Source organism: Schistocerca piceifrons, chromosome 1 (genome assembly GCF_021461385.2).
Source record: "Schistocerca piceifrons isolate TAMUIC-IGC-003096 chromosome 1, iqSchPice1.1, whole genome shotgun sequence".
Lineage (NCBI taxonomy): Eukaryota > Metazoa > Arthropoda > Insecta > Orthoptera > Acrididae > Schistocerca > Schistocerca piceifrons.
The window spans coordinates 781,811,948-781,839,192 of NC_060138.1; the positions used below are offsets into that span (position 1 = coordinate 781,811,948).

Genomic DNA, 27,245 nt, shown 5'->3' on the forward strand with positions numbered 1-27,245 from the left:
TTGTTGAAAAACTTAAGTAGACCCAAAAGAAGAAAATTAGCCAAAATCGTTTAGGAGAAAAGCAAATGTTCCAGTCAGAAAGTTCCCAAATCATCAATTTTTTAGTCTGTTTCAAAATGCTAAGGCTTCATCCTCAGGCAGATAGTATGACAACCTTTCAAATTTAAACACACAATCATTTATAAACAAAAATATGCTAAATTTTCATGTTCTTAACAATAAGCAATACAGAGATCCAAATTTATGCTTCATGTATAAAGTTGTTACATTTCAGTTAAATGCCCTTGCAATACTGCAGTATTGCAAACCCAGTAAATAAAATTTTGAGTAGCCACAGTCTCAAAGCTCTCAAGGTAACTTATTGTCTGTAATATAAAAGTAGTTTACCAATCCAAAGAGTGGTTTTGGCAAACATCCACTATGGGCAAAAATGGTTTCGATGAGGAAAAAAAGGTGACTTGGATTAGGCACGAAAATATTTTGTTTTAATTACTTCCACATAAGCAGTGTGCTATGCGTCATTGGTGCCCACTTCTACTATCTTATAATAATTGTACTTCTGTTAATTAAATTTATGAAAGGTGCAAATTTGAAATAAAATGAGATTTGCATTAACTTTATAATTATTATTATTCCAAAATAACGAAAGTTCTACCTATTTCAAAGCCATTAAGGTTACTCAAGACATGTACGACTTTCTCCAGTCAGTGACATAAATTTTAAAAAGCATAGAAAATATTAAACCTATTTGGTGAGTGCAAGACTGACTTGCTAAACCCAATCACAAATCGAACAATACGTAAACAAAATGGCATCTGCCCTGCATCGATCATAACTGTGAGTGCCATTATGCCACTTGTAAAGCAAATAATAACATTACTGGGTGTTGCAGGATAGGAGCATGTAAAGCAGCTGTATATTATTGTTATTACTTCATCAGTACAAGCCGTTGCTGATTTCGTGCATATCTCCTTCCTATCCTCTCGGTGTGTGTTAATGCAGTCACTGTCACCACACAGTATCATTCATGAGCAAAATATACCTTCCCTTCCAAACAGCCCAAATGGAATAGATCGAAGCTTTGTTTTCCTTAATAGCAACTAAGCCACGTGCGCCAACAACACCCTTAGTAGAAATTAGCCATAGCCGCGCATTCATCATAACACCTCAGCGAAACACTTGTGTACCCAAAACAGGTGTAAATATTCGGATGTTGGTGGAAGTGCCACAGTTATAACAGCAAGGATTGCTTGCGAGACAAAGTTGTGTAAAAACATAATAGTAGATAGATGGCCAATTATAGTGGACACTTTTCATCAGATTCCACTGTCCGCCTCCGTAGCATTACCGCCTACGACGCAGGGGGCCCGGGTTCGATTCCCGGCAGAGGACTGGGTGTTGTGTGTCCTTCATAATCAGTTTCATCATCATTGACTCGCAAGTCGCCGATGTGGCATCACCTAAAGAGGACTTGCAATACAGCGGCCGAACTCCCCTGAATGGGGCCTCCCGGCCAACAGTGCCATTTGTTTATTTCCATTTCCATCAGATTCCACTGGAATTTGAGGGCAGACTTGGAATGTTTCCTGTAAGATAGTTAGCATTACACATTCAACGCTGATCTTCAAAATTGCCCTAACTGGAAAAATGGTACTCATTCACCAATTCAAATATGAATAACTCGGCACATAAAACAAGAAACCCTACACGGCTTCTATACCTTAGGTCGAAAAGTTATTTTACTCACTAAAATACAGGGATAAAAGGTAGAAGTTTCAGCATACTCACTCACATTATGCTTGCGGTATCTTACTATTTTTTGTCTCAAGTCCATTTTGAAATTATTTCTGTGGTGGCTGCACTCCATCCTTCAAATACTTCCTCTTTGTTTGTTCTGAACAAATCTAGTGTGGCTTTACTGTTGGTTGCATCGTAGGGAACAAAAACTGAGTTACTCAGTTACTTCTGAAACCTCAACCATCTTATAATACAGAACATAGTAGGCAAACAGCTGTAAATACTTCATCACAACAGGACTCCAAGTCAAAACACTGCTCTCCACTCTCTGCTCTCTACATATTTCCACATTGCAGAGACAAAGGGCTCCCTGGCTTTTCCTGCTCTTTAGTCTCCACCTCGAATGTATTTTCATGTACAACACACCTCACTCAGTATGGTCTTAAATATGCAGGGAAAAACACAGTCTGTATCAGTGAATATCATTTACTGGGTAATTGGTTATTTTATCCCAGGACTATTGACTTGGCTACTCTCTTGCAGTTATTTTTCCTGGCAGCCCTTCTGATATCCCTTCTGATATTCCATAAAGCCAGCTGCCCATAATCACTGTCTCAAACCCCTATCCCTTGCGCAGAGCTTGAATTTGTGATGGGCATTTTGAATTACTTTGTAATTCATTAAGGACTTCCTCAAATTATTGAATATAGGAATGCTATGATTTGTGGCATCTTTAACAATAAAAGTTTGCGCAATTTTCCTATTTCTTTCATCACACTATCGTAAGGATTGGATGCCTGATGATATAGTGTAATGGAAATAGTTCTAATCTTCTGATGTTGTGGAGCATGTTTTCAGACTTTTGATCTGAATTATGAACTGTTGTCCAATTCCATCTTCTTCACCTGTCTAACTTCATGCAAGAAACTACTTAAGGAAGTGCAAATGGGCCCCTTATTAGTTATCCCAAGAGGACAAACAAGGCTATTGCTGCTAGCTCTTCTAATCTTTGTGGAATAATTGTAAGTAATGGTGCATAATGAAGTATTACCGGTGGTTTCACCTTCTATTTGAAGCACTGGACTCGCTAGAGAATTTAAATTTTCCTGTTTCTAATCAAGCAAAAGCTCCCCCACATCTTCAAAATTACACACATTCAATTGTTTGTGGCTACTACACATTATTCCACAGTTCAGGTGATCGTACGGCCCCAATGTGCAAGACTGAATGTGTCTCATTTCTGTAACCATCTTTGCCATTACGTCTGCTATCTCTTTAATTCCTAAAATGTCTAGCATTCCAATTGTTCCTGCCTCTCCTGTAATCACTATTCAAATTGTGATCTGGTCTTTTATATTGATGCCTCCATGTGCCACCGCCATTCCTGTGACATCACAAATTACATCGCTGACAGTCATAAATCACATTTCAAACAATGGAAAATACAGGATGGAAAGTAACAATATTGTGGAAACGAAAGTTGCTACTCATGGTACAGCGGAGATGCTGTTGCAGATAGGCACAACAAAAAGACTGTCACAAATATACCTTTTGGCCAGTAATACCGTCGTCAAACTTGGACATATCATGAGTGAGTTGCGTTTGCGTGAGTGTGTATTTGCAATCGAGGCGGATTCTTTATAACCATTGACTTGAGTTAATTTTTATGCTTAAATTAAATTCCACATCTAAAGATTATTTTTGCATATATTTGATAACCAATAACACTGTTATTCTGATAATACAACTTTATTTTTCATATCACTCCATTTAGCAACATCAATCATGAACCATGAAAATTAGTAATCACTATTGTTAACTTAAATGAGGCAAAAACCATTTTACAGTAAAACCAATAATAATATTATGCTTTAGCTTCCATTCCTCGTGGAAGATGTTAGTTTCTTTTCCACAGTTTTATGACAGAAAGCCTAGATAGAAATGTATTTTTCTTTGTCATTGCCCGTGTTAATGCAAGAATATAAATGATCTAACAAACAATCGATGTGCGCCACTGCAAGCAAAATATCTCTAACATTCACATAGAGATACCATAAAAACTGTTTTAATTTTGATATACGAGCAATTTTTTTTTTTTTAAATGCTATAAACTGCAATGACCTTGTGGCTAGATATAGAATTTGTTTGCTCTAAACTTTTATAACTCTGGTGCATTATAAAGGTTTAGAGAAAGATATGAAACATAAATTATATATTATGTGTGTATAAAATAAAATTTACTTTTAAAATACATATTTTAATGTGTCACACCTTTTAATTGGTTTTGCTAATTAAAAAAATTATGTGGGGCTAGTAAATATCTTACCTTAAATTCGCAGCTTCTTCTTTAGTTTCCTCTTTAGAACGCGAGTGTTCACAGGCTCTAATTTTCAGATCAGGAAAAGAGTGGGAACTTTGTCCTTTGACTCATGCACATAATTCTCTTATGTTAGTTTCCATTAAGACCCTTCTTAAGTCTTAAATAATGATCTTACTTTCTCTCTCTGATCCTGGCAGGGACTGTGCTATGGGGACTAGGCTCAGCATTAGCCACTAATTGAGCAACTGGAAAACCTTGTGTCAACCTTCTTTATTATTTGTTTAAACTTTTACTCAGTACAAAGCTTTAACTCTTTAAAATTCTTTTCTAAACCTTCCAAGAATGTGGCATGACTTAAAATGTGTTCCTGAATTTGAGCAACTGCTTCCCCTGGTCAGGTACCTTCTCAAATTTGACAATTCTGTTTTGTTATGTAAGTTTGACAAGAAATCCATGCTATTGTACTTTTGTTGCTATCTACTATATCCTCAGTAGGAGAGAAGACTATGCTTCATTGGACATATCTTCAGGAATATTTAATCTGCCTGTGATATGGAGAGATCACTTTCCTGGTCAACATTTTATGACTGCAGAGAATTTGGAGTAGTTCGCTGATCATGACCCTTATTGTTATGTTGTTAATGATAAAATCGTGAACGTTGGCAACAAGGAAACAATAAATTATCCAGTGGCTGAAAAGATTGCATGTCAATCTTGAAATATTTCAACGAGACTCGCAGAATAACTTAGCTCAGGTGAGTTACAGTAATGCTACCTTTTTATTTTTTTAAATTAATTTCAGGCCCAGAGAAGCTCTGAGACAGTTGCAACATTCACTAGAATGCAGTTGGAAGCTCTGTCGCAATTACGACATAGTTTTAGCATTCCTATTCAGATAGTTCAAGAGACAACAGAGCAAATGCAGAAGGATCATAAAAAGAGGCAAGAAGCTAAACAGAAATATAATGAGGTAATGCTACAGTCAAATTTTCCCTTTATTTATATTCTAAGTTTTTGAGACCCTAAAAACGAATAGAGATTATATTTGCTACAGCAGTAACGTGCCAAACTGTGTAGTGCATAGAAGAAAGCAAGATTGTTTCTTAATTATGTATTTAATTTTACACATTAAATCTGGAGCTTACTTTCCATTAAGTTTTGATAACAGCTGCGAAAGAAGATTGAATAAGGGAGGTGCATGTTTTCAGTGATGTTAATCTTTATGAAATTGAAATTATATGCCCATAAACAGTGGAAAACACAGCGCTGTGATTAAATAAAATGTTTCAAAAATATATAACAAAGTACCTTCAGCAAAAATTGGTTGCTTTCCAGCACAGTTTTGTCAATTTGTTAAAATGTCACTTTCAAACTCCAAAGTACATTTACTATTTTGAGGATGGTTGTGCTGCCCAATACACAGATAGAAAGAATTTCACGAATCTGGCCTATGACCAGAAAGGTTTTGAATCTCTCTCCCCCTTCCCCACCCACCCACTATTTTTTTTCTTTTTTTGCCCCAGTGATTGGTATGCTGTATCTGTATTACAAACATACAAGGAAACAGGTGAAGTTCAGGCCAACTTCTCACATCCGAATCGACGTAGACCATCTTCATCATGTGTGTTTCTTGTTATAGCAGACACTTGGGTTATCAAATGATTTTCAAAAAATTTTGTGAAACGAGATGAACCACTTTTTGTCACCTTTTCATTAAACCTAAACAGTAAATGCTTCATAATACCACTTCAATAATATAAACCACATTTTTGTGAAATGGTAATTATGAATTCTATTTTTTTTATAATTTGTTTCATATTTATGGGCTACCTTAAGCATTTTGATAGGTACTGATGGTGACAAATTTTTGGGCATAATGCCTTTGGTGTGCCCACGTGATATTTATGGTGTTCACAATAGCATATTAAAGGCTCAATAAAACTGACCTAAACTCTACCTGAACAGGCCTGAAGGCCCAACAGTGCCAACCGGACACCATGTCATCCTCAACCCACAGGCATCACTGGATGGAGGCGCAGATGGTCAGCACATCGCTCTTCTCGCCATATTTCAGTTCACGAGACGGGAGCCGCTACTTCTCAGTCAAGTAACTTGTCTGTTTGCCTCATAAGGGCTGAGTGCACCCTGCTTGCCAAGAGCACTCGGCAGACAGGATGCTCACCCATCCCAAGTGCTAGCCCTGTGTAGTAGCACTCAGTGTTGGGGATCTGGTGGTATGTGCTCGCTCTCTCTCTCTCTCTCTCTCTCTCTCTCTCTCTCTCTCTCTCTCTCTCTTTCTCCCCTTTATTAACAGTTCTCATATACCTCTACAAATTGGTAGTCTTCCACCTCTAATGTGAATCATTGAATGCATCAAATTGAAAAGAAATCTGAGATGATCATGTTGAAAAATCCCCCCTGCATGGAATTGACATGGAATTACCTATAATGCTCTTAGGCTTAAGCCTTAACATCGATCTCTCAGACCCCTCATTTATTTTAAATGTCTAGTGTGGCAGCAGTGCAAAAGAGCACAGCTTCACTTGCTCAGTACCTTCGCCGCAGTGCTTGCCGCGTGTAAAGCAGCAGTCAACAATCAGTTTTACTTCATCAGTGAAGACATACAGAGTATTGCTTAAAGGAGTGCGCGAAGTTGTGTGCCTGAGATACCACGTTTCATATTATGTGCAAGAATTTGGTAGGTTCAGTGAACTGCATGTTTCTAATTACGGTATATTCTGCTTTCAGTGGCTGGTTTTTTTTTTTTTTTTTTTTTTGGTCATATTTCAGGTATAACATGGATAAACTTTCTAAGAAGACTAACATATCTGCAGCTAATCCAGATTTGGAAGCTTGGGTGCAAGCACAGTTACTGGATTTAGATGAAGAGGAAAGTGGGATCGATGATGACACGTTTGACGATTCTGATGATACAGATTTCGTGGTAGGTGATAGTCACCATGAAACAGAGAGTGATAATAGTGAAGAAAATGTTTTATTGGAAGAAGAGCCTGGAGCAGTGTATACTGCAGATAATACCTCACAGCAAACACAGTACTTTTATGGTAAAAATAATTTCCAGTGGGCTGTTAGAATGAGAACACCACCAGAGCACAATATTCTGAAAGGAGGAATGCCTGGCCTAACAGTCAAAAGTCGAAGTTTGGGACAAAGTCCTACTAAATCTCAAATATGGGAGAATTTATTTGATAATGACATGATAGATGAAATAGTTTTACGCACAAATGTGAAACTGAATACAATAAGGGTAAAGTTGCAGGAAACAACTAATCCTTCCAATTACAGAGATACTGACAAGTGTCTTCGCGAAAAGGATCTGACCTGTTGTCCTATATTTGTGGTGACAATGTCGGCAAAGCACTTTGAAATACTTCTACGTAGTCCGAGACTTGACGATGCGACTACCAGAAACAAAAGAAAGAAGTCAGGTCGTGCTGTTGCAATATCAAAAATTTTTGAGAAATTCATTTTCAATTCTCAGCAATTATACTGCGTAAAAGGCAATGTTACAGTGGATGAAATGTTTGTACCGTTCAGGAGAAAATGTCCTTTTCGTGTTTATATGCCTAGCAAACCAGTCAAATACAGCATAAAAATTATGTGCCTGGCAGACTCTGGAAGCGCTTACCTCTTCAATGTCTACATATATTCAGGGAAAGATAGTGATGGATGTGGCCTGACAGAAGAAGAGAAAAGGCTTGCCAAACCAACTCGGGCTGTTTTACGTCTGTGCAATAGAAGGAAGTAACAGAAATATTATTGCTGACAACTGCTTTACATCTCTAGAACTAATTTGTCAGCTAAGAAAGAGAGGACTAACATATGTAGGAACGGTCAGAAATTCTCAGAGCTTTTGGCTGATAAAAGTAGGCCAGTTGGGTCAGCATTATATGGATTCTCTGAAAAACAAAGCAGTAATTCTTGTGTTTTCAGTGCATCGTTCCATTGAAAATGATACCATAAAACATAAGCCAGAAATTATTTGTTGCGTTGTAGTAACGAAATATGGAGTAGATTTGCTAGGCATGAAATGTGCCAATTATTCGTCAGACATACAAGGTGCTGCCCAGTGGCAGTCTTGTACACACTTGTAAACATCAGTTGCATGGACAGTTTTGTTCTGTATTTGTGCTACAGAGGAAACCCCATGCTAACTCGTCCTAGGAATGTCAAGGAAATGATCCACAAAGTTCTAGGAGACACTCAGCGATCAAGTGAAGGCATTCCAAATGATTGAATGGACAAAAGGAAGACGTGTATGAAGTGCCCTGCGTCCAAGAAGAGGAAAACGGCGTGTAAGTGCTGCCTGGAATGCAGCAGAAAGACGTGTGTTGACTGTGCAAAAGAGATGTGATTTAATATTTCAGTTCAATTGATGATCTTCTTCTTCTTCCTTTTTCTTTTTTTTCTTTCTTTTTTTTTCTTCTTTTCTGTCTCTCTCTCTCTCTCTCTCTCTCTCTCTCTCTCTCTCTCTCTCTCTCTCTCTCTCTCTGCAATATTTTATTTATATTTGGGAATATATTGTCTGGTATAACAGTGGTGAAAATCATATGAAATCTGACACTGAATGACTGCAAGTACTTGTGATATTTCATGTTTATTTTATATAATTTAAACAACAAAGTGTTTATATGGGCTGAAAAGTACTAAATTTACTTATGACATGAATTAACTGACTATTTACTGGATTTCTGTCATCTTATGTGAAGTTCAGTTACGCATATTTCAGAGATGTTAAGGGTTAAGTAAGAACACTGTGTGCCAGTACATATTGTCAAGGTTACAAAGTTAATTGCCTCTGATTACCACTTTATATATAAAACATTGAAATTCATGTGCCTTAATTATGCATTACACATTAGTTGCACAAATATCGTAGCATAAACTCTTGGTACCTGCTGTGGAACTGTGTTGCCTTTGGAGGAAATATCACTGTGTCTGTGCCTCATCCATCCACCTCTTACACTTATTATCTGTAAAGCAGTTTCACTAACTGATGTTACTTCAGCTGCCAAACTTCGCACTAAAAACAGGATGTTGTGTCCATTGCCTTAGTTGTAGTTAAAATTGTTCACCTGAATTACATAGTCCATCTGGAAAATAACTAAACAAATTTGCATTTGGTCCATTTCTCTCTCTCTCTCTCTCTCTCTCTCTCTCCCCCTCCCCCTCCCCCTCCCCCTCTCCCTGCTGCTACATTCATCAAATACCTAAGTTGCCTTCTAAAAATGCAGATATAAAACAGCCTTTCCGATAGTGTCCCGATTTACCGTTATGGTTACAGTACAGTGATCTGAATTGGTGCACTTCATGTGTATGTTAAATATTTAGACATAAAAGGAATAAAATATTTAGATTAACCAGTTTTACTGCAATAGCTACCATATTATGTATAACTTATTGATGTGTAGCTTGATGACATCATTTGTGCAATGGAACCTGATCTTGTGTGCATATATTTGGCTTTTAGAGTCATTTAACTGCAAGAGTGAGTTTATTTAGTTTCTGTTATTATTCATGCTTATTCACTTCCATTTCATTCTAAACAGTGATCTATACAATGAATGGTACAAGCCACACACATGAGGGAGAAATATGTGCTATACATCCATGTGGCAAAAGAGTGCTTTGGAACAGAAAAGATAACTTGTGAGCTATTAGTCAGGTCTTAAGAGGACCACAACAGCTTTGGGAAATAAGCAAAAGCACATTGGTGTTGATAGCAAAATAATGGTGAAATTATAATGAAACTGTCACAACAAATTGGCATTCCCCAGGTTGAAACTGTCGGAGTAAGAAGTAAATGACAGCTTTGGATTATTATAAGATAGATAACATTTGTTGTCTTTCTAGGAGAAGGGAAAAGACGACACTAAAAAGCTTCTTTTGTTACTTCAGGAAGGTTGTGTATCTTCTCAAAGGCAGTAAATTTTCATTACGTCCAATGCTGAGAAACGTAAACCTTAGTTGCTCATTTATTAATGGTTCAGAACTGTGGGATGGAGAGATAATAGCTGATATTTTTGTGGAATGTGGTGGGTGAGACCTTAGATAATATTGTGTAGCTTGATCAGACTTGGTTTAATCTTGATCATTCATTACACATACGAAAATTGATTTCATACATTGGTGGAAGTTGGAAGGTTGGTACACCCAAGGGGAGAATGACAGTCCCTGATGGAAAAAGAAGACAGATAATTATCTATCATGCAGTTACTTCAGACAGTTATATACTAAACTTCCAGTCACTATTGTTTGAAAAAAGAATGAGTAATTATCGTTAATCCTTTCATTGTTACGAACATGCTCTCTGCCATCCATGCTGACTGTACCTTTGTTGTGGCTATACTACTCATCAAATGCTGCTACTTGTGCTGAGATGGCTTTCAGGCCTCTGTGAAGTAATTATCATCAGATTTTAAGAAAATTATTCAATGAAACAAATTGCTTTTGCACGTGTTACAGTCTGATATTTTCGCTTGATAAAGGACCAATTTCCTTTTGTTATGCGTCATTTACTGCACTCCATCAAAATAAGGAAAACATTGCACACGATTTTGAAGAATTTGCAGAGGTAAAAACATGTTAGATAAACTTTATGGTCGATTTTAGATCGTATATTGAGCATATGAAATGCAGATAAGCTATAGAAATTTTATTTCAGATTGAGATCAGAACAATATCAGCTTCCATTCTGAAGTAATTGGTTTTTATATCCAGTGGACACTTGCACAAGACACACCCATTTCTGTCCTCGCACATTAGGAATTTAGTGGTCATAACTAAAGTCGTGTTTCATAAATGTAGGAGAAGACAGATCGCTACTTACTGTAAAAAAGATATACTAAGTTGCAGACACTTACATAAAGCTTTCGGCCACAGCCTCCACCAGTAAAAGACACACACACTCCAGCATCTTGGGCCACAATGCATCTATCACATGGGATGCAAGCAGCAATCTGGAGGCGGCAGGAAAGGGGAAGGGATAGTACTGTACAGGTGGCGAGAGAGACAAACACTGTCTAGTGGAGTATGCAGGAACTAGAATGCCAACAGTCGCAGAATCAGAAGATTGTGTAGCAGGAAGGTTGGAGAAAATGGAGGAGAGGAGCAGGGAAAGACTGGCAGATGTGTTGGCAGAGGACTGAAAATAAACAGGGTGAGATATGAAAGTGGGAGGAGATTATAGGACAGGGGTGGAAACTGTTGGGTGGACAGTATGTTACTGTAGGTTGAGGCTGGGATTGTTACATCTTGTAAGGATAACTCCCATCCGTGCAGTTCAGAAAAGGGGAGGATCTAGATGGCTCGGGCATTGAAGGAGCCATTGAAATAAAGTGTGTTATTTGTCTGCTGCATGTTGGGCCACAGAGTGGTCTACTTTAGTTTTGGCCGCAGTTTGTTGGTGGCCGTTCATTCTGGTGGTCATCTGGTTGGTACTCATACCAATATACAGTGAAGTGCCAAAGAAACTGGTATAGGCATGCATATTCAAATACAGAGCTATGTAAACATACAGAATATGGCGCTGCGGTCAGCAACGCCTATATAAGACAAGTGTCTTGTGCAGCAATTAGATTGGTTACTGCTGCTGCAATGGCAGGTTATCAAGATTTAAGTGGGTTTAAACAATGTTATAGCCAGCACACAAGCAATGGGCCACAGCATCTTGGAAGTAGCGATGAAGTGGAGATTTTCCTGTAAGGACATTTCACGAGTGTACCATGAATATCAGAAATCTGATAAAACATAAAATGTCTGAAATCGCTGCATCTGCAAAACATCCTACAAGAACGGGGAGAGAATCGTTCAGTGTGAAAGAAGTGCAATCCTTCAGCAGATAGCTGCGGATTTTAATGCTGGGCCCTCAGGAAATGTCAGCATGCGAACCATTCAATGAAACGTCGTCAATATTGGCTTTCGTAGCTGAAGGCCCACTCGTGTACCCTTTGACAACTGCACGACACAAGCTTTATGCTTCGCCTGGGCCCGTCAACACCGACATTTGACTGTTGATGACTGGGAACAAGTCTCATTTCAAATTGTATCGAGCAGATGGACATGAACAGGTGTGGAGACAACCTCATGAATCTATGGACCCTGCACAGGGGACTGTTCAAGCTGCTGGAGGCTCTGTAAAGGTGAGAGGCATGTGCAGTTGAAGTTAAATGGGACCCTCGATTCACGTAGACACAACTATGACTGGTGACATGTACATAAGCATCCTGTCTGATCACTTGTATTCATTTGTGTACGTCGTGCATTCCGACAGACTTGGGGAAATTCCAGCAGGACAATGCGTCACCCCACATGTCCAGAATTGCTACAGACTGGCTCCAGGAACTGAGTTTTAATCATTTCCTCTGGCCACCAAACTCCCCATACATGAACATTATTGAGAATATCTGGGATGCCTTGCAATGTTCTGTTCAGAAGAGATCTCCACCCTCTCGTACTCTTGCTGATTTATGGACAGTTCTGCTGGATTCATGGTGTCAGTTCCCTCCAGTGATATTTCAGACATTAGTCGAATCCATGCTGTGTCCATGCCATGTCCTGTTGCAGCACTTCTGCATGCTCGCAGGGTCCCTGCATGATATTAAGGACTTGTACCAGTTTCTGTGTCTTTTCATTGTAAAAAGCTGTGCAGTGATTGCAGCAGAGCTGATAAATGACGTGGCTGCTTTCACAGGTGGCCCAGCCCCTGATTGGGTAGGATAAACCTGTGACAGGACTGGAATAGAATGTGCTGGGTGGGTGGATTGGGCAGATTTTGCACCTGGGTCTTCCACAGGGATATGATCCTTATGTGTGGAGGTTGGGTGGTTAATGAAACACCCTTTTAGGAAGGGTGGGAAGTATCTCAGCAAGGATGTCCCTCATTTCAGGGCATGATAGTAGGTAATCAAAGCCTTGGCGATGGATGTAGTTCAGTTTTTCCAGTCCGGGGTGGTGAAGGGGACACTTCTTTGTGGCTGGTTCTTGAGGGCTGTGGAAAGATTGGGGGTGTGAAGAGAAATGGCACAGGAGATCTGTTTGTGGACTAGGTCTGGGGAATAGTACCTGCCTGTGACGGCCCTAGTAAATCCCTCAGCTTACTGAGCAAGGGCCAGGCTGTATAAGAGGGATATTTTTGCTGTGAGAGGGATGACAGCTGCCAAAATGCAGGTACTGTTGGTGGATGGTGGGTTTAATGTGGACAGAGGTGCAGATGCAGCCATCAAAGAGAACGGGGAGGTCAATACCTAGGAAGGTGGCACGCTGCGTTGGGGAGGACCACACAAAGCAGATGGGTGGGAAAGTGTTAGAGGTTGTGAAGGAACAAAGATACAGTGTCTTGGCCCTCAGTCCAGATCATGAAGATATCATCAATGAGCCAGAATCAGACGAGGGGTTTGGTGTTTGGGAGGCTAGAAAGGTCTCCTCTAGACATAGTATAAAAATGTTAGCATATGATGGTACTGCGTGGGTGCCCATGGCTGTGCCTCGGATTTATGTACCTTCTCTTCAAATGGTGGGTTGGGATAAAGTTGATAAGGTGTATGAGGAATGAGGTAGTCAGTTTGGAATTGAAGATGCTGGAAAAAGTAGTGTTCAATAATGGTCATACAGTGGGCATGAAAGATTGTGCATAGGGAGGTGGTGTCAACAGTGAGAAGTAAGGATTCAGGAGGTAAAGGGGTGGTAATGGTGGAAGGTCTGTGTCTTTGACGTGGAAGGCTAGATTATGGGCAATCGGTTGAAGGTGTTGGTCAATGAGGGCCGAAATTCTTTCAGTGGGGGCACAATAATCAGCTATAATAGGACGTCCAGGATTGTTGGGGTTGTGAATTTTGGGGAGTGTGTAGAAGGTGTGCGGATGTCATAAGGTGTGTGGATGTCATAAGGTGAGGACGGAAATGGGTTCAGAGGAGATTTTCTGGAAATTGGTTACGGTCTTAAGCAGGGATTGGAGATTGGGTTGGATTTCTGGGATGGGATCACGCTGGCAGAGTTTATAGATGGAGTAGTTAGATAACTGGTGGAGACCTTCTGCAAGTTAATCACTGTGATTCATGACAACAGTGGTGGAAACTTTGTCTGCAGGTTGAATGGTCAGGTCAGGATTTGTTTTGAGTTTGTGTATGGCTGTTATTTCTTCCACTGAAAGATGGTGAATGCTAAGTTGGAGGTAAGGAATTCCTGGAAGATGACTGGTGAGGGTTAAGTGGGAGGAGGAGGGGGGGGGGGGGGGGGAGTGTGAGGATCACAGTTCTATGGTGGTATGAACTGGAAGATGCAGTGTTCAGTGTTGGAATTAAGGTGGCACAACAGGCAGCTGAACATAACACGCTTTATTTGAATGGCTGCTTCACTGCTCGAGCCATCTGGATCCTCCCCTCCACTACCAGTTTTTCTGAACTGCATAGATGGGGAGTTATCCTTACAACAAATTCTCTGCTCCTGTAAGGATCCCACCCTCAACCTATGGTAACATACTTTTCGCACAACCTCCATCCAACAGGTTCCACCCCTGTCCTATCATCTCTCACCCTGTTTATTTCCAGTCCTCTGCCAATGCAACTGTCAGTCTTTCCCTGTTCCTCTCCTTATTTGGTCCATTTTTCCCCCACCTTGCTGCCCCACAACCCCCTGGCACTATGCGTGTTGGCATTCTAGTCTCTGCACACTCCATCAGACAGCGTTTCTCTCTCCCCACCCATGCACTACTATCCCTTTCCCTTTCCAGCCGCCTCCAGATTGCGGCTTGCACCTCATGTTGCGTTCTGGCCCTAGATGGAGTTGGCAGACATGTGTGTGAGGCGCGCTTGCTTTTATTGGTTCCAGTTTCGCCAAAAATGGATGTTATCTTTCCAGGCCCTTAATCATTACACTATTTCAGAAGACTCCATTCGACTTTTGTTTCAAAATTGTTTGAGGGTTATCTAATAGATAAGAGCTTAGAAGGTAGCAATTATCATCACACCTGCTCATTAAAGCATTACTCTTTTTACTACAGGAACTTTTCTCCAGTTTACGAAAATTGATAGAAAATGCTAGAAATATTGAAAGAAGGCATCAAGAATTTCTTACAGAAGAAAATGATGAGTCGGAAACAGATGAAGATTTTAAGCTAATCCAGCAAAATACAGAGAAAGCTAATCTTGTGGTATCATCTGCTTTGGAAACAGAAGAAAGACGGTGCCGCGATCTTCATACTAGCATAGAGGTGCATGGCGAAGAAACTTCGGAAATGGTAAAAGGATTTCTTGAAAGGGTGAGTATGGAAAATGAAAATAAGTGTTCAATTTCTAGTGCAGTAACTGAACTGAATATTCTAAATAATTATTATAGAGAAAAGAATTGCCCTCAGAAGTGGGAATTGAGGTCTCAGTAGATATTGTTCAGGTACATCTTTAATAGTTTTACTCCCAAAAATTGTAATCTCTTGACAGTAGTGCCATAGAGAATAAAGTGGTACCAGGATATAAACTGATTTACTGTAGAACAGTGCACTAAAACACTTGATGAGCCAAAACATTATGACCCCCTGCTTAATAGCTTATTTGTCTGTCTTTGGAATGAAATACATCACGGATTCTGCATATCAGGGATCTGATAGTTTGTCCGTAAGTTTGTGGAGGTATGTGGCATTAGATGTTTATGCACAGGTCATGTAATTCGCATAAATAATGGCTGTCAATTTGCAGATGTGGTGATGGCACCTGAAATTGACCCAGGCGGGTTCCATAGGATTTACGTCGAGCAAATTTGATTACCGAGACGTGAGTTCCCTATAATGCCGCTCAAACCACTGCAGCATGGTTCTGGCTCAGAGATATGAACAATTATACTGCTGAATGATGACATTGCTGTCAGGGAACACATTGAGCATGAAAGAAAGCAGGTGGTTTGCATCTGTCAGCGTGTCTTCTATTACTGCGTCCATGACGCGCTGCATGTTTTGAGCTGCCGTTCATCTCAGTGATGGTATAAGTGGAGACAACCATCAACCTAGTTTCAACAAAAATGTGATTCAACTAAAGAGCCAACACGTTTCCATTGATCAATGATTGAATCTTGATGGCTCTGGGTCAACGTGTGAACACACAGGGGTGGTCTGCTGCATAGTTGTTCAACAATGTACGACGAACTGTGTGCTCCAAAATATTTGCGTATGCACCAGCATTGTGCTCTTTCAGCAGAGTGGCCACAGATCACATTCTCTCCTACTTTATAGATCTCACAAGCTTCCGAACCCCACAGTTTGTGTGAAGAGTCATCGACGTCCAACCATTTAGTGCCTATTGATAGTTTCACTGCCCTTCTACCTCTTTCCATAGATGCCCAAGACAGTGGCTCTTCTTCTTTGTTTTAACTTACTCGCTTCCAGACTCTGCGTAATAATAATCTGCCTATTGTCAAAGTTGCTTATCTCAATGTATTTCCCCATTTGTAGCCCATATCTTTACTCAGGTGCTCCTCTGTTTGTATCTGCTCTGCATATATTTGTTACCACATCATAGGCCTGCAGCGCCACAAGGCAGTATCAAACATCACGGTGGGCAGTGGTCATAATGTTTTGGATTATCATTGTAGATTCACCATTGTCACAGGAATTTGATATTATGGAACGCTTCACAGGAAATTGATATTTTTAAAAATAAAGAAATTAATGTGTTAAATTTGTAGAAGGCGGTGATAGACTGGAGACTAAGGTCCTAAACATAATATTTCTTCATTCTTTTCTGTCGTTTTAGTATACTGTTGTTCCTGAAATATATGAGGTACAGAAATTGAGTCCCATTAAGAAATTTGAGAGATATTATTTACAATTGCATAATATTGTCCTAAATGGTAATTTGAAGTATGGATGTTAAATAGTCGTCAATATTTACAGAATGTCAATCTTGATACTGGAGAATTTGAAACATAATTACATCAGTGTAAAACCAGTCTACTTGTTACCACTGTCAATGATTTCTTGTCAGTAGGGCTTGCAGGGTGAACTGAACAGGAATACCACATTTTATACAAAGTCAGTTCGAGTAACTGCAGTGTAAGCTTTATATGCTTGTGTTTAGAGATTTCTGCACAAAAAGCTTCCCTGTTTCAGCCTACAATGCCATTTTAAAGTGCATTTGTGGTTAATATAGATACTCTTATTTCTATATTACTTACGATCAGCATGCCATGCTAGTGCACCACTTGCACTGTCAGTTACTGATATTTTAGATATTTAAGATGGTTGTGACATTTTGCGGTCTACACTGGTAATTTGTGTAGAAAAGTATGTTGTAAGCAGTGAATTTATCTCAAAACCAGTATGTTGAACATAAAAACATCTGGTATACAATCAACACTGGCTGTTGAAGAGAATGTAAAGAATAATATCATAACAGAAGCCAAAAAACACTTACTACCAGCTGAACATGTTAATACATTAACCATATCAACATTGCTGGCACCTGTATTCAAGAACATAAATTTTCAAGATGAAGGCAATCAAAACCACCAAAGATTTACTTTCTGCTGTTGAAATGAATGGCTCTAAAGATGGGCAAAACATGCATACATATAAAATAGCACAAGAAAAGAATAATTTGCAAAAAATGAACTGGAACTACTGTAACACTCCAGTTACTATCTGGAAAATAGCCTTAAATTTGCTCAACAAGATCTATTAGAAGTATGGAATCATATCATCAGTACTACCTATCAAAAAAAGAAAAAAGTGCTGAAGGGCTGTGTAACCACAATGTCAGTTTTCTAAAAGACTGTTGTCAGAAGTAGGATATTGCTCTCTGTCAATAATGCTGTGGATTGAAGAAGAAACTCCTCAAAAATTGTATTTCTAGTCCAAAAGGTTGTGGTTTATGTAAAATTATTTATTTCTCTATTTATTGACTGATAAATATGGTATTAGGTGTATTTGCATGTTGCTTTTCACAACATTCAATAATTAGCATCAATGTCTCAGGGTTAAAGCTTTGCCAATATCCCAGTTCCCTAGTTTCAAGCAAGGAATAGCAGCTTCCACTGTGTGCAAATTTTTTCAAACTTCAGTCCCTGCTTCGCCAGCATATTTCTCTTGACTTATCCCCATGAACTCCATCTGTGCACAAAGCAAGCCATTCTCATTCATTTATCCTCAGAAAATGCAGTTTGTGCCAATTCTTTTTAATCTGGGTATTAAGAAGTTACCGATTAAAGAAATAAATTAATAATAAAAATAATTTAAGCCCAGAAATTCATAGTGGAATGATTTTTGAAATGCATTTTTATACACAGTTAGTTAGTGATGTCGACTGCTGTTGAGCTGTGTGTCAACTAATCAGCTAATGTAATTATCCCCCAACCCCCCCTCCCAAAAAAAATTCTGGCTGCTTTTCTCCCAAGCAGATGACTGCCTGCCTTTGTTACTATTCTGGCTAGTATTGTGACACATCTAGATAAATGGATACCCTGTATTTATACCTTTCTTGTGAAGTGATTTTGGCATTCTATTGGATACAACTGTGACTGAAATTCAATTTAAGTTATCATTCAGTACAAATATTATTTCAATGACAAATTAAGGACAGATTAAGTAAAAAAAATGGTCCAGTTTAGGTTGTAATTTGTCAGTTGACGTGGAAGACATTGTTACAGTGTTGAAGCACTCTAACAAATATGTATTAAAAGGCCACATGCCGATTCACGGTTGGGTCTTGGTACTCAGTTCCTACGTGTAAAAAGTTTTTAGTTTAGCCAGGACCAACACTCATTTGTGTAACCCATCTGTGTTACTGTACATTAAGTAAAGTTTGAACAACAAACCAGAACCGGCACCCAGGCAAATTGTGTGAATTGTTTAATGCCTTTTGCAAAAGTTTTTAATTGAGCTGAAATCAATTGCACCATTTGTATGTGCGCTGTTCAGATTTTATTTACAAAAAGAGTCGCCCTTCAGTAACTCCGTATTGGAGAGAGACTGGTGGTTCAAATTTGGTCCACCATTGCATCAGTCCTTGGTCCAAGGTGAGTTTTAACTGTTAAAAAATCTTAATTCATTTGAATTTTACATCCATAAAACATGTTTTTCTGGGAGGTTTTTGGACCGCGCCACTTGTGTACTTCAAGATTTTGCGACACTGTTCAAACAATATAGGAAGGTAACTAAAAGGGTAAAGTAAAATTGAAATTTTTTTTATCCTATATTCCTTATCCGTTCTTCAGATACGATAATTTAAAGTTCAGCTAAATGTAGCACATAAGTCATTCTTATGTGAATTGAATGTGCAGAAATGGTTTAAAGTGAATCAAATTTAAAAAAGGATTCTTACAATGAAATTGGAAAGTCACTTAGTCTAGCTTCATTTGGATTTTACATGCAATGTAAAATGTGCCACCTGTGTGTTTCAAACTTATGCGAATCGGCTCGAATTTTGAAAGATGCTAGAAAAACTTGTAATTATTGGTCAGCCTGTTGTTTTGTGAAAGATTGTTCCTGTGCTATGCTGTAGCAGTCTAGAAGTTGACTATCACTTCATTGTTCATACAGTGAAGATTCTATGAACCAGTGGCTTAAAATCGTCGAAAAATCTTTGTATGTGCAAAACAATGCATGTACGGAACCAGATTATGCCCATTCCTCTCCTGAACCTATCTCGTGTTAAATGTGTGTAAGAACAAACAGAGAGAAATTGATGTGCTTCTGGAGAGTGAGATGCATCTTCAATATGAAGTATCCTAGAATGAGGGTGCATGCAGCCTAAACTTTAATGAAACTGTGTGTCAAATTGCATGACATGACAAATGCCATGTTGGATGATACGATGTCATGTATGATGTTATTGGCATAATCTGTATCACTTCAGGCAGGTTGAGTTACCTTCATAGCCTCAGATGTTATTGAATTTAGCATTTGTTAAAATTCAGGAGTAAATAAGAAACTTTATTTAAAAAAAAATAATCCTGCCTCAAGATACAGGCCTCCAAAGATAAATGCTTTATGAGTACAATGGTATCCTCTGTTTGGACAAATGTCAGTGCTCTCTTAATGTCACCTTTTGAATTTTTTTTTTTTTTATAATATAGTTTTTTAAATCCAGAAAAGTTACACTTTTCTGTTGGTTAGTACCATGTAGTACTATTTTTGCTGTGAAGGAGAGCTTCCACTTTCATGTTGGATAGGTTTTATTTTAAAAAATGACCCCTTTTTTTTTTATAGGGATAAAGTATGTCTCCACTGATGTTGTTTCTTACTGATTTCTTTGTTGCAGTTATTTCTTACACTTTGTTGTAGTTTCTTGTCAGTTTCCTTGTTGTGGTTGTTCATTTCAGGTTTCTGTATCGTAGTTGTTCAGTGTTAATTTGTTTACCGAAGAGGCTTCCAAGAAGTCTGACACCGTCCAGTGAGATCTGTGTTTTCGCGATGAATTTGCCACTAGACACAGGTGCAGTGTGTTTTGTGAAAAGTACTGTTTTAAATGTCTTCTGACAGGAGCCACAGGAAAGTGCAGAGGAATTACTACAGCTATGGATGAATACACTACAGCAAACTGACCACACTATTCAAAGTAGAAAGTCCATCTTCAGAAGAAAATGAACCAAAGCACTGTTGTACCTCTTGCCAGGAATTTTTCACAAATATCAATTCAGCTGTTGAATATTGTGCACCCAACAGTGAAAATGTGCAAGTTCTAACTAATATTCCAGAGACATTTTTCAAAGAAAACAATTTTGAACCACGTTCCACCAGTATCAAAGTACATGGTAGACAAATCAAGAAATGTGAGTTCTGTAAAAGGAGTCATAGAAAGACCAGATCCCTATTATGATCATCCTGTGGAAGCAGCTCAAGTTCAAATAGTGCAGTCATTTTATCTGGAAGGTAAATGGGACTTATCGGCAAAGCGCTGACAAAAAATACACTATAACTGTAACAGTTGAAGGTCAAAAAGTTGTGGAAGTGAAGAGGTACATAACTTGCAGTATTAAAGAAACTTTTTCAATTTATAAGAGCACCTATACAACTTCACATGTTGGAAGATCAAAATTTTATGCGCTATGACCTAAGTAGGTAGTTCCACATCCACCTAGAGATGTCTGTTTATGTGTGTACTGTGCGAATTTGAACTTTGCGTGGTAACTTTGAAGAACTTACTGGAGCACGTGACATATGACACCATGGTTGGGCATGTGAAGTCGTAAGTAGTCTGTGGCGTAAAGCAAGAGACTTATTTATTTCAAGAATGTGATCACTCCCCTGGAAAGGGAGGACTGTCTTTACAGACATAGCCGATAACTGTGCAGAAATTACATATGCGATATGGGAGGTAAATACACTAATTAAGAAAACTGTTGCCTTTGACAGTTTCATTGATGAACTTGGTAAATGGTCAGTGAAAGCAGTAACACATCAGCATCTGAAGAAATTGCAACAACAACACATTGCAGAAGTGTAAGGGTGTGTACAGGCTGAAGAACTACATGCAGTGCTTCACTGGTCCATAATTCTACCATGAGAAGTACAAGGGTACCATTGGAGTAAAGACCAAGTTTCAATTTTTACAGGAGTGACGTATTTTCAAAATAAGAGCACAAGTGTTGCAGTTATACGTGATGACACAGGACATGACTCAGCACATGCTTTGCTAGCAATGCGCAAAATTCTTCAACTGCAAACAGGGGAGAGATGATCATCATTATTTCTGATTATGCTCCTAGTCATTTTAAAAATCGTTACCAGCTATTTGAATTGAGTAAGTCATTGTGCCAACCGACTGGGTATACAGTGCTAGTGGTCATGGGAAGAGGCCTTGTGATGGTGTATGAGGCCTGCTGAAGCACCATGTTACAAAACATAATCTTTCCAGACCAAATACAGCTGCGATTCAGAATGCTGAGGATTTTATGAGGATTGTGAAATCCTACACATCCTCAGCTCTCCTCCTTTTGTCCAAAGGGGAAATCAAAGAATTCCATGAGCAGAAAAAGAAGAATGGTCCAAACAAACCTGCTCCTGTGAAAGGAACTTAGAAGACTACATTTTTGGACCTAAAGTGTAGGTCAGATTCATATTGCATGCACTTTAAAGAGCAAGAAAGAAGAAATTTCGTTCGTTCGGCCAACACCTCGGAAACAGCAGGATAATATTGAGATTCACAACCTGAGAAGGGGGATGTTTGTGGCATGTGTGTATTACTGGGACTGGTGGATTGCAGACACTGTAGGCACTGGTTACGAGTTAAACGAAATTGTAGTGAACTTTATGCTACCACATGGACCAGCTGCTGGATATAGGTTTCCAGGTGATGGACAAAAACAATGCCATCAGTGCTCAGTTCCTGTTCACAATATTATGAAGATTGTAAGTGCTCAAGTTCCTATTGGTTCAACAGGAAGGCATCTCACTATATCAAAGGAAGATACTGAAGCAGTCGAACACGTTTTTAGGTCATTGGCTGGCTAATTTCAGCACAAAACAGTGTGCACAGAAGTTGTATAAATTGAAACCTTTGTCTTTGGACCTATCACATACATTTTGGAACTATTTAAAATGCTTTAATAATGAGTATCTTACTTATCGTTCAAAACTAAAATTGTTAAATAAGGCTAGGTTTTGATTTTTATGAGCCTGTTATGTGATAATGTGGTAATTAAACAGGTTTTATGTATGGCAAAAAATTTCCATTGTTTATAAAACGTGTTCAAAAAAATCCACAAATAATAAAAAAAAGTTCTGAACTCTATAAGAACTTTGATAGATAATGAACGATTTCTTTGTAACCATGAAGCCATTATCTTTCACATAAAAAACCAACAGAGTGTGTAGAACTGTTTAAGAGATACAGCATTTTAAATTTTTTTTCCAAAATTCACATCTTCAGAATGGGATGCTCAATGTCTTCTGAGCAGAATTTTTTTTTGAGAAAACAAAAAAATGTGTTATTTCTTTAGTCCTTTATTTTAACGTATGCTAAATTCAATAACATCAGAAACTATGAAGGTAAGGGGTTTTCCTAGCCTGCCTGAACCAATATGGAATATGCCTACTTTACTTGATACTATGCATTATATGACATGGGCACTTATACCAACAAGTAAAAAAGCATGAATATGTTGAGATTAAAATGTATTTGAAAGCAGTCAGATAAATTGAATGGCTGGTTCCCTTCTTTCACATCTCTAACTCTGTCCAGGGTTTGTTTGCCTTTTTAGTACTATGATAAGAGCATTTTTCATTATGCTTGTTTATTACTGAATAAGGGTTCAGTACAGCAACCTATAGATTCATTTCACTATTTCTGAAAAATCTGCTGTTCATATTACTCTGTAGGGAGGAAAACTGCAACACCAAAGAATAAAGAATGCAAAGTAATGAAATTCCAGGAATCTGTATGTCTAGGTAACATATGTACGTGATTAACATTGCAAGATTGCAGGTCAATGTAAGTGCAAGATAAACGTTTGCAAATGTGATGTGGTAATACATAATAACCGGTGTAACTGCCAGAATGTTGAATGCAAGCATGCAAATGTGCACGAGTTGTGTTGTACAGGTGTCGGCTTGTGGAATGGTCAGTTAATAAAGGGACAATTAATGCAGTTTGTGGATGATGCTGGAGTTGTCATCCAATGATGTTCTGTATGTGCTTGATTGGCAACAGGTCTGATGATCAAGCAGGCCAAAACAACATGCCGACAATCTGTGGAGCATGTTGGATTACAACAGTGGTATGTAGGTGAGTGTTATGCTGCTGGAAAACCTTCTGGAATGCTGTTCATGAATTACAGCACAATAGGTCAAATCACCAGATTGTTGTACAGATTTGCAGTCAGGGTGCATGGGATAACCACAAGAGTGCTCCTGCTGTCATACAAATTCACACCCTTGACCGTAACTCCAGCCATATGTCCAGTGTATCTAGGATTTAGAGAGATTGGTTGCAGGCCCTCAAGTTGGCCTCCTAACACATGTGTAGCCATCACTGGCACCAAGGCAGAACCCTATTTCATTAGAAAGCACAACAAACCTCCACCGTGCCCTCCTGTGGGCTCTCAATTGACACCAATGATGTTGGTGGTTTGGAGTCTGTGGAATGCATGCTACAGGGCATCTCCTTGGTGTTGCGATTCATGTGGGTGTGCATGTTTATCCCTTGAGCTTTCACATTTGTGTCACAGTATCGACTTTGATTCTTAACAAATGAGAATTGTCAAGGTCAAACACTGGCCTTTGTCATGCTAAGGCACTGTTCTCAAACACAATTTTAGTTTCTCTGGAAGTTTTGTATCTGTGTTTCACTCAACTTCAGAGTGAAAAATTAATTCTGTATGATCTTCATTAATCCCAACGACCAAATAAGGATGGATTGTGGAATTGTGACCATGAACAAAAGCTGAAAATAACACCAGCTTTGACAAGTTGTCCTGGCTGAGTGTTGCTCCTTGACCGATGAATTCCATTTTCAGCATGATGAGACACCAGTGTACAATGCTTGTTGCATGTAAGTTTCACTACACCACATTGATACATTACACACTTCTCTAAGAGAGGGACAGCCATTTGTTTGAATGGGAACTTGTGGTGCATTTTGAACTGTGACAATACTTGGTGTATATCTTATTAATTTCCTGTTCGTGTTGTCTTCCATCCTGTCCAACTTCAGAGATAAAAGTATAGCTTTTTTTCTAATTCCAATGAACTGAACATGTGTTATCAACTTATTTATTACCTCCCCCCTAATCCCCACTTAGATATCTGTATTATTTTTTGCAGATATTTACTGCATCCTGTTTTATTGATTACATTTTATTAACTGGATCCCTAATCAAAATCTTCTCCATTTCATACAACACTTGACTTCATACCCCAACTTACATACATCTGGTCCTCTTCCAAGTCATTAAAAATCATATTCAAACCTCAGTATGTATAAAACCAGCTATTAAGCAAAAATACCTCAATATTGACAGGTCTCACAACTATATGAAATTCTACGTGGCCTACAACTTAGGTGTCAGTGCTAAACTGATCTGCCCTACCATTGAACCCCCCAATACCACAATTTGTAAACTCAAAATTGGTTTCTTCCATTTCTATCTAGTTACATCCGGGGACTTTTTCAAGCTAAGTCCTAAAGTAAGACAATATCTTCCGAATATCATTCCCACTCTGCCCACTGTGTTACCCTGTTAAACTCCATAACAAGACTTTATTTTTATTTACAAGTATCAAAATATTCATGCTGCTGCAAGACACAGAATTTTTTTTTAGTGTTGGGTCCCAAAGCTGGAACCATTCTGTAGTTGTAATCCTCCTCATGACAGATACATTCATAACAAAATCTTGACCCAACTGTTGCGTTCTCTGAGGAACTTCACATCCGTTTCAATATTGTAGTCGTTTCTTCAGAATCTTCCCCATCCTGTGGACATCATTGTTGATATATATTTGTATGGTCCATTCTGTGTTTGTCAAGTGTTAGTGCTCTTGGGTTTTGTAGTGGCTGGTAGTTTATCCTTGATTAGTTTTTCTGTAGTCCATTAAATTTTGGGCATGCAGCCGCACAAATAAAATTTCCTTCACTGATATTTCGGCCGCGTGTTGTCCAGCCATTCTCAGAGTGAGTCACAAGACTGACAAGATGCCAAGCGCGGCCTTAGATGCTCCACCATGGCGGTACTGCGCATACGGGTCACAGATGCTGGTCGGAGGTAGAGAAATAAGTTTACGCACGTGCCGCCTGTGGCAAAGGTGTACAGACATTCGATTCAATTATCGATGTATGATCAGCTGCGGTGACACCATGACGACTTCTCTGCAGTTTAATCTTTCTAGCTTCCTTGAAGACAGATTCTCAAAAAGAAGTAGTGGATGTTAAAATCTTCACATCACTGTAATTCATAGAATGCCCTGTACCAATACAGTGTTTGGACACAGCTGACTTGTCTGGCTGTAATAATCATGTGTGTATCTTCAATGCTCAACACACCTCTCATGAACGGTGCGTGTTGTTTGACCTATGTACGACTTCTCACAATTTCTGCAAGTAATCTGATACACACCAGCTTTACGAAGCTGTAAATCGTCCTTGCTAGAGCCGAGTAAAGCTGCAATCTTCGTGGGGGGCCGGAAGATCACCTTAACACAGTGTTTTTCAAGAATACAGCTTATCTTCGAGGAAAGAGCACCCACATAGGGCAAAACCACACTAGATCTGAAGGAGTTACTATCTTCTTCCCCATCACATACATGCATTTTAGGTTTTCCATGGAATGCTCTACGAATTTGCTCTGGAGAAAATCCATTCGATTTAAAAATGCTCTTGAGGTGTGCGAGCTCTTCTTGCAAATTGTCTTTATCGGGTATACAGTGCGCCCGATGCACTAAGGTCTTAAGGACACCTATGGTCTGTGAAGGGTGATGGCAGCTACTGGCATGAAGATACATGTTGGTTTCCGATATACAGCATGTCCTATAAATTAGCTACCAGAGGGGAGAGGGGACTTCCCATGGCAACACCATAATTCAGCTGCTACCTTCAAATGCAGATGATATAGGTGTTCAGAAACAATGTCCAACTTCCAACTAGTAAAACGAATTAGTTCTCTGACAATACAGAACGAGCCCTATGTGAAATTTTATTTACTGTAGCATTCTTAACAAAGTGAACCAACCTTGCAAATTTTGGGACAACTCCATGGTTGTGGCACTTCAGTAAGAAACTCAAGGAGCTCAATAGTCTTGTTCTCTTGTGTCGTAATTTGTCTGAACTATGGACCCATGAAACCATCTCCTCCCCAAGGAGGTACTTGATGTGCATTTTCACCTTCTCGCGGCGTAATGAATAGTCCATTAAATTTCGGGCATGCAGCCACGCAAAATTTCCTCCTCTGATATTTCGGCTGCGTATTGTCCGGCCATCTTCAGAGTCAGTCACAGGACTGACGACTTTTTCTGTAATTTGCTTTTTTTATTTGTTGTTCAGTTTTCTTATTGTTTGTGCATTGTACCCATGCTCTCTAGCTATCTGATTCATTGTGGACATTTCATGTGTATAGTTGAGTTTGTCCTATGGAGTGTAGCATGTACGTGAAACTTTGTGCACTTCAGTGAGTGGACTGGCTGTTAACAGTTGTACTCACGGCTGTATGTGTCGTTTGTATTGTGTTTACTGTTGATTGTGTGTATGGTGAC

The 27,245-nt window shown here is 39.0% G+C and overlaps 1 protein-coding gene across 1 annotated transcript in view; it reads left to right on the forward strand.

Annotated features, from left to right (window-relative positions):
• The window catches only part of LOC124712866 (kinesin-like protein KIF11-A), a 226,950-nt gene that overhangs the window by 180,201 nt on the left and 19,504 nt on the right, over window positions 1-27,245 (forward strand). Inside the window, exons 12-13 of the mRNA XM_047242904.1 lie at window positions 4,860-5,027; window positions 15,078-15,335. Of these exons, the coding sequence (XP_047098860.1) occupies window positions 4,860-5,027; window positions 15,078-15,335 (426 nt within the window). The remainder of the gene's footprint in view (window positions 1-4,859; window positions 5,028-15,077; window positions 15,336-27,245) is intronic.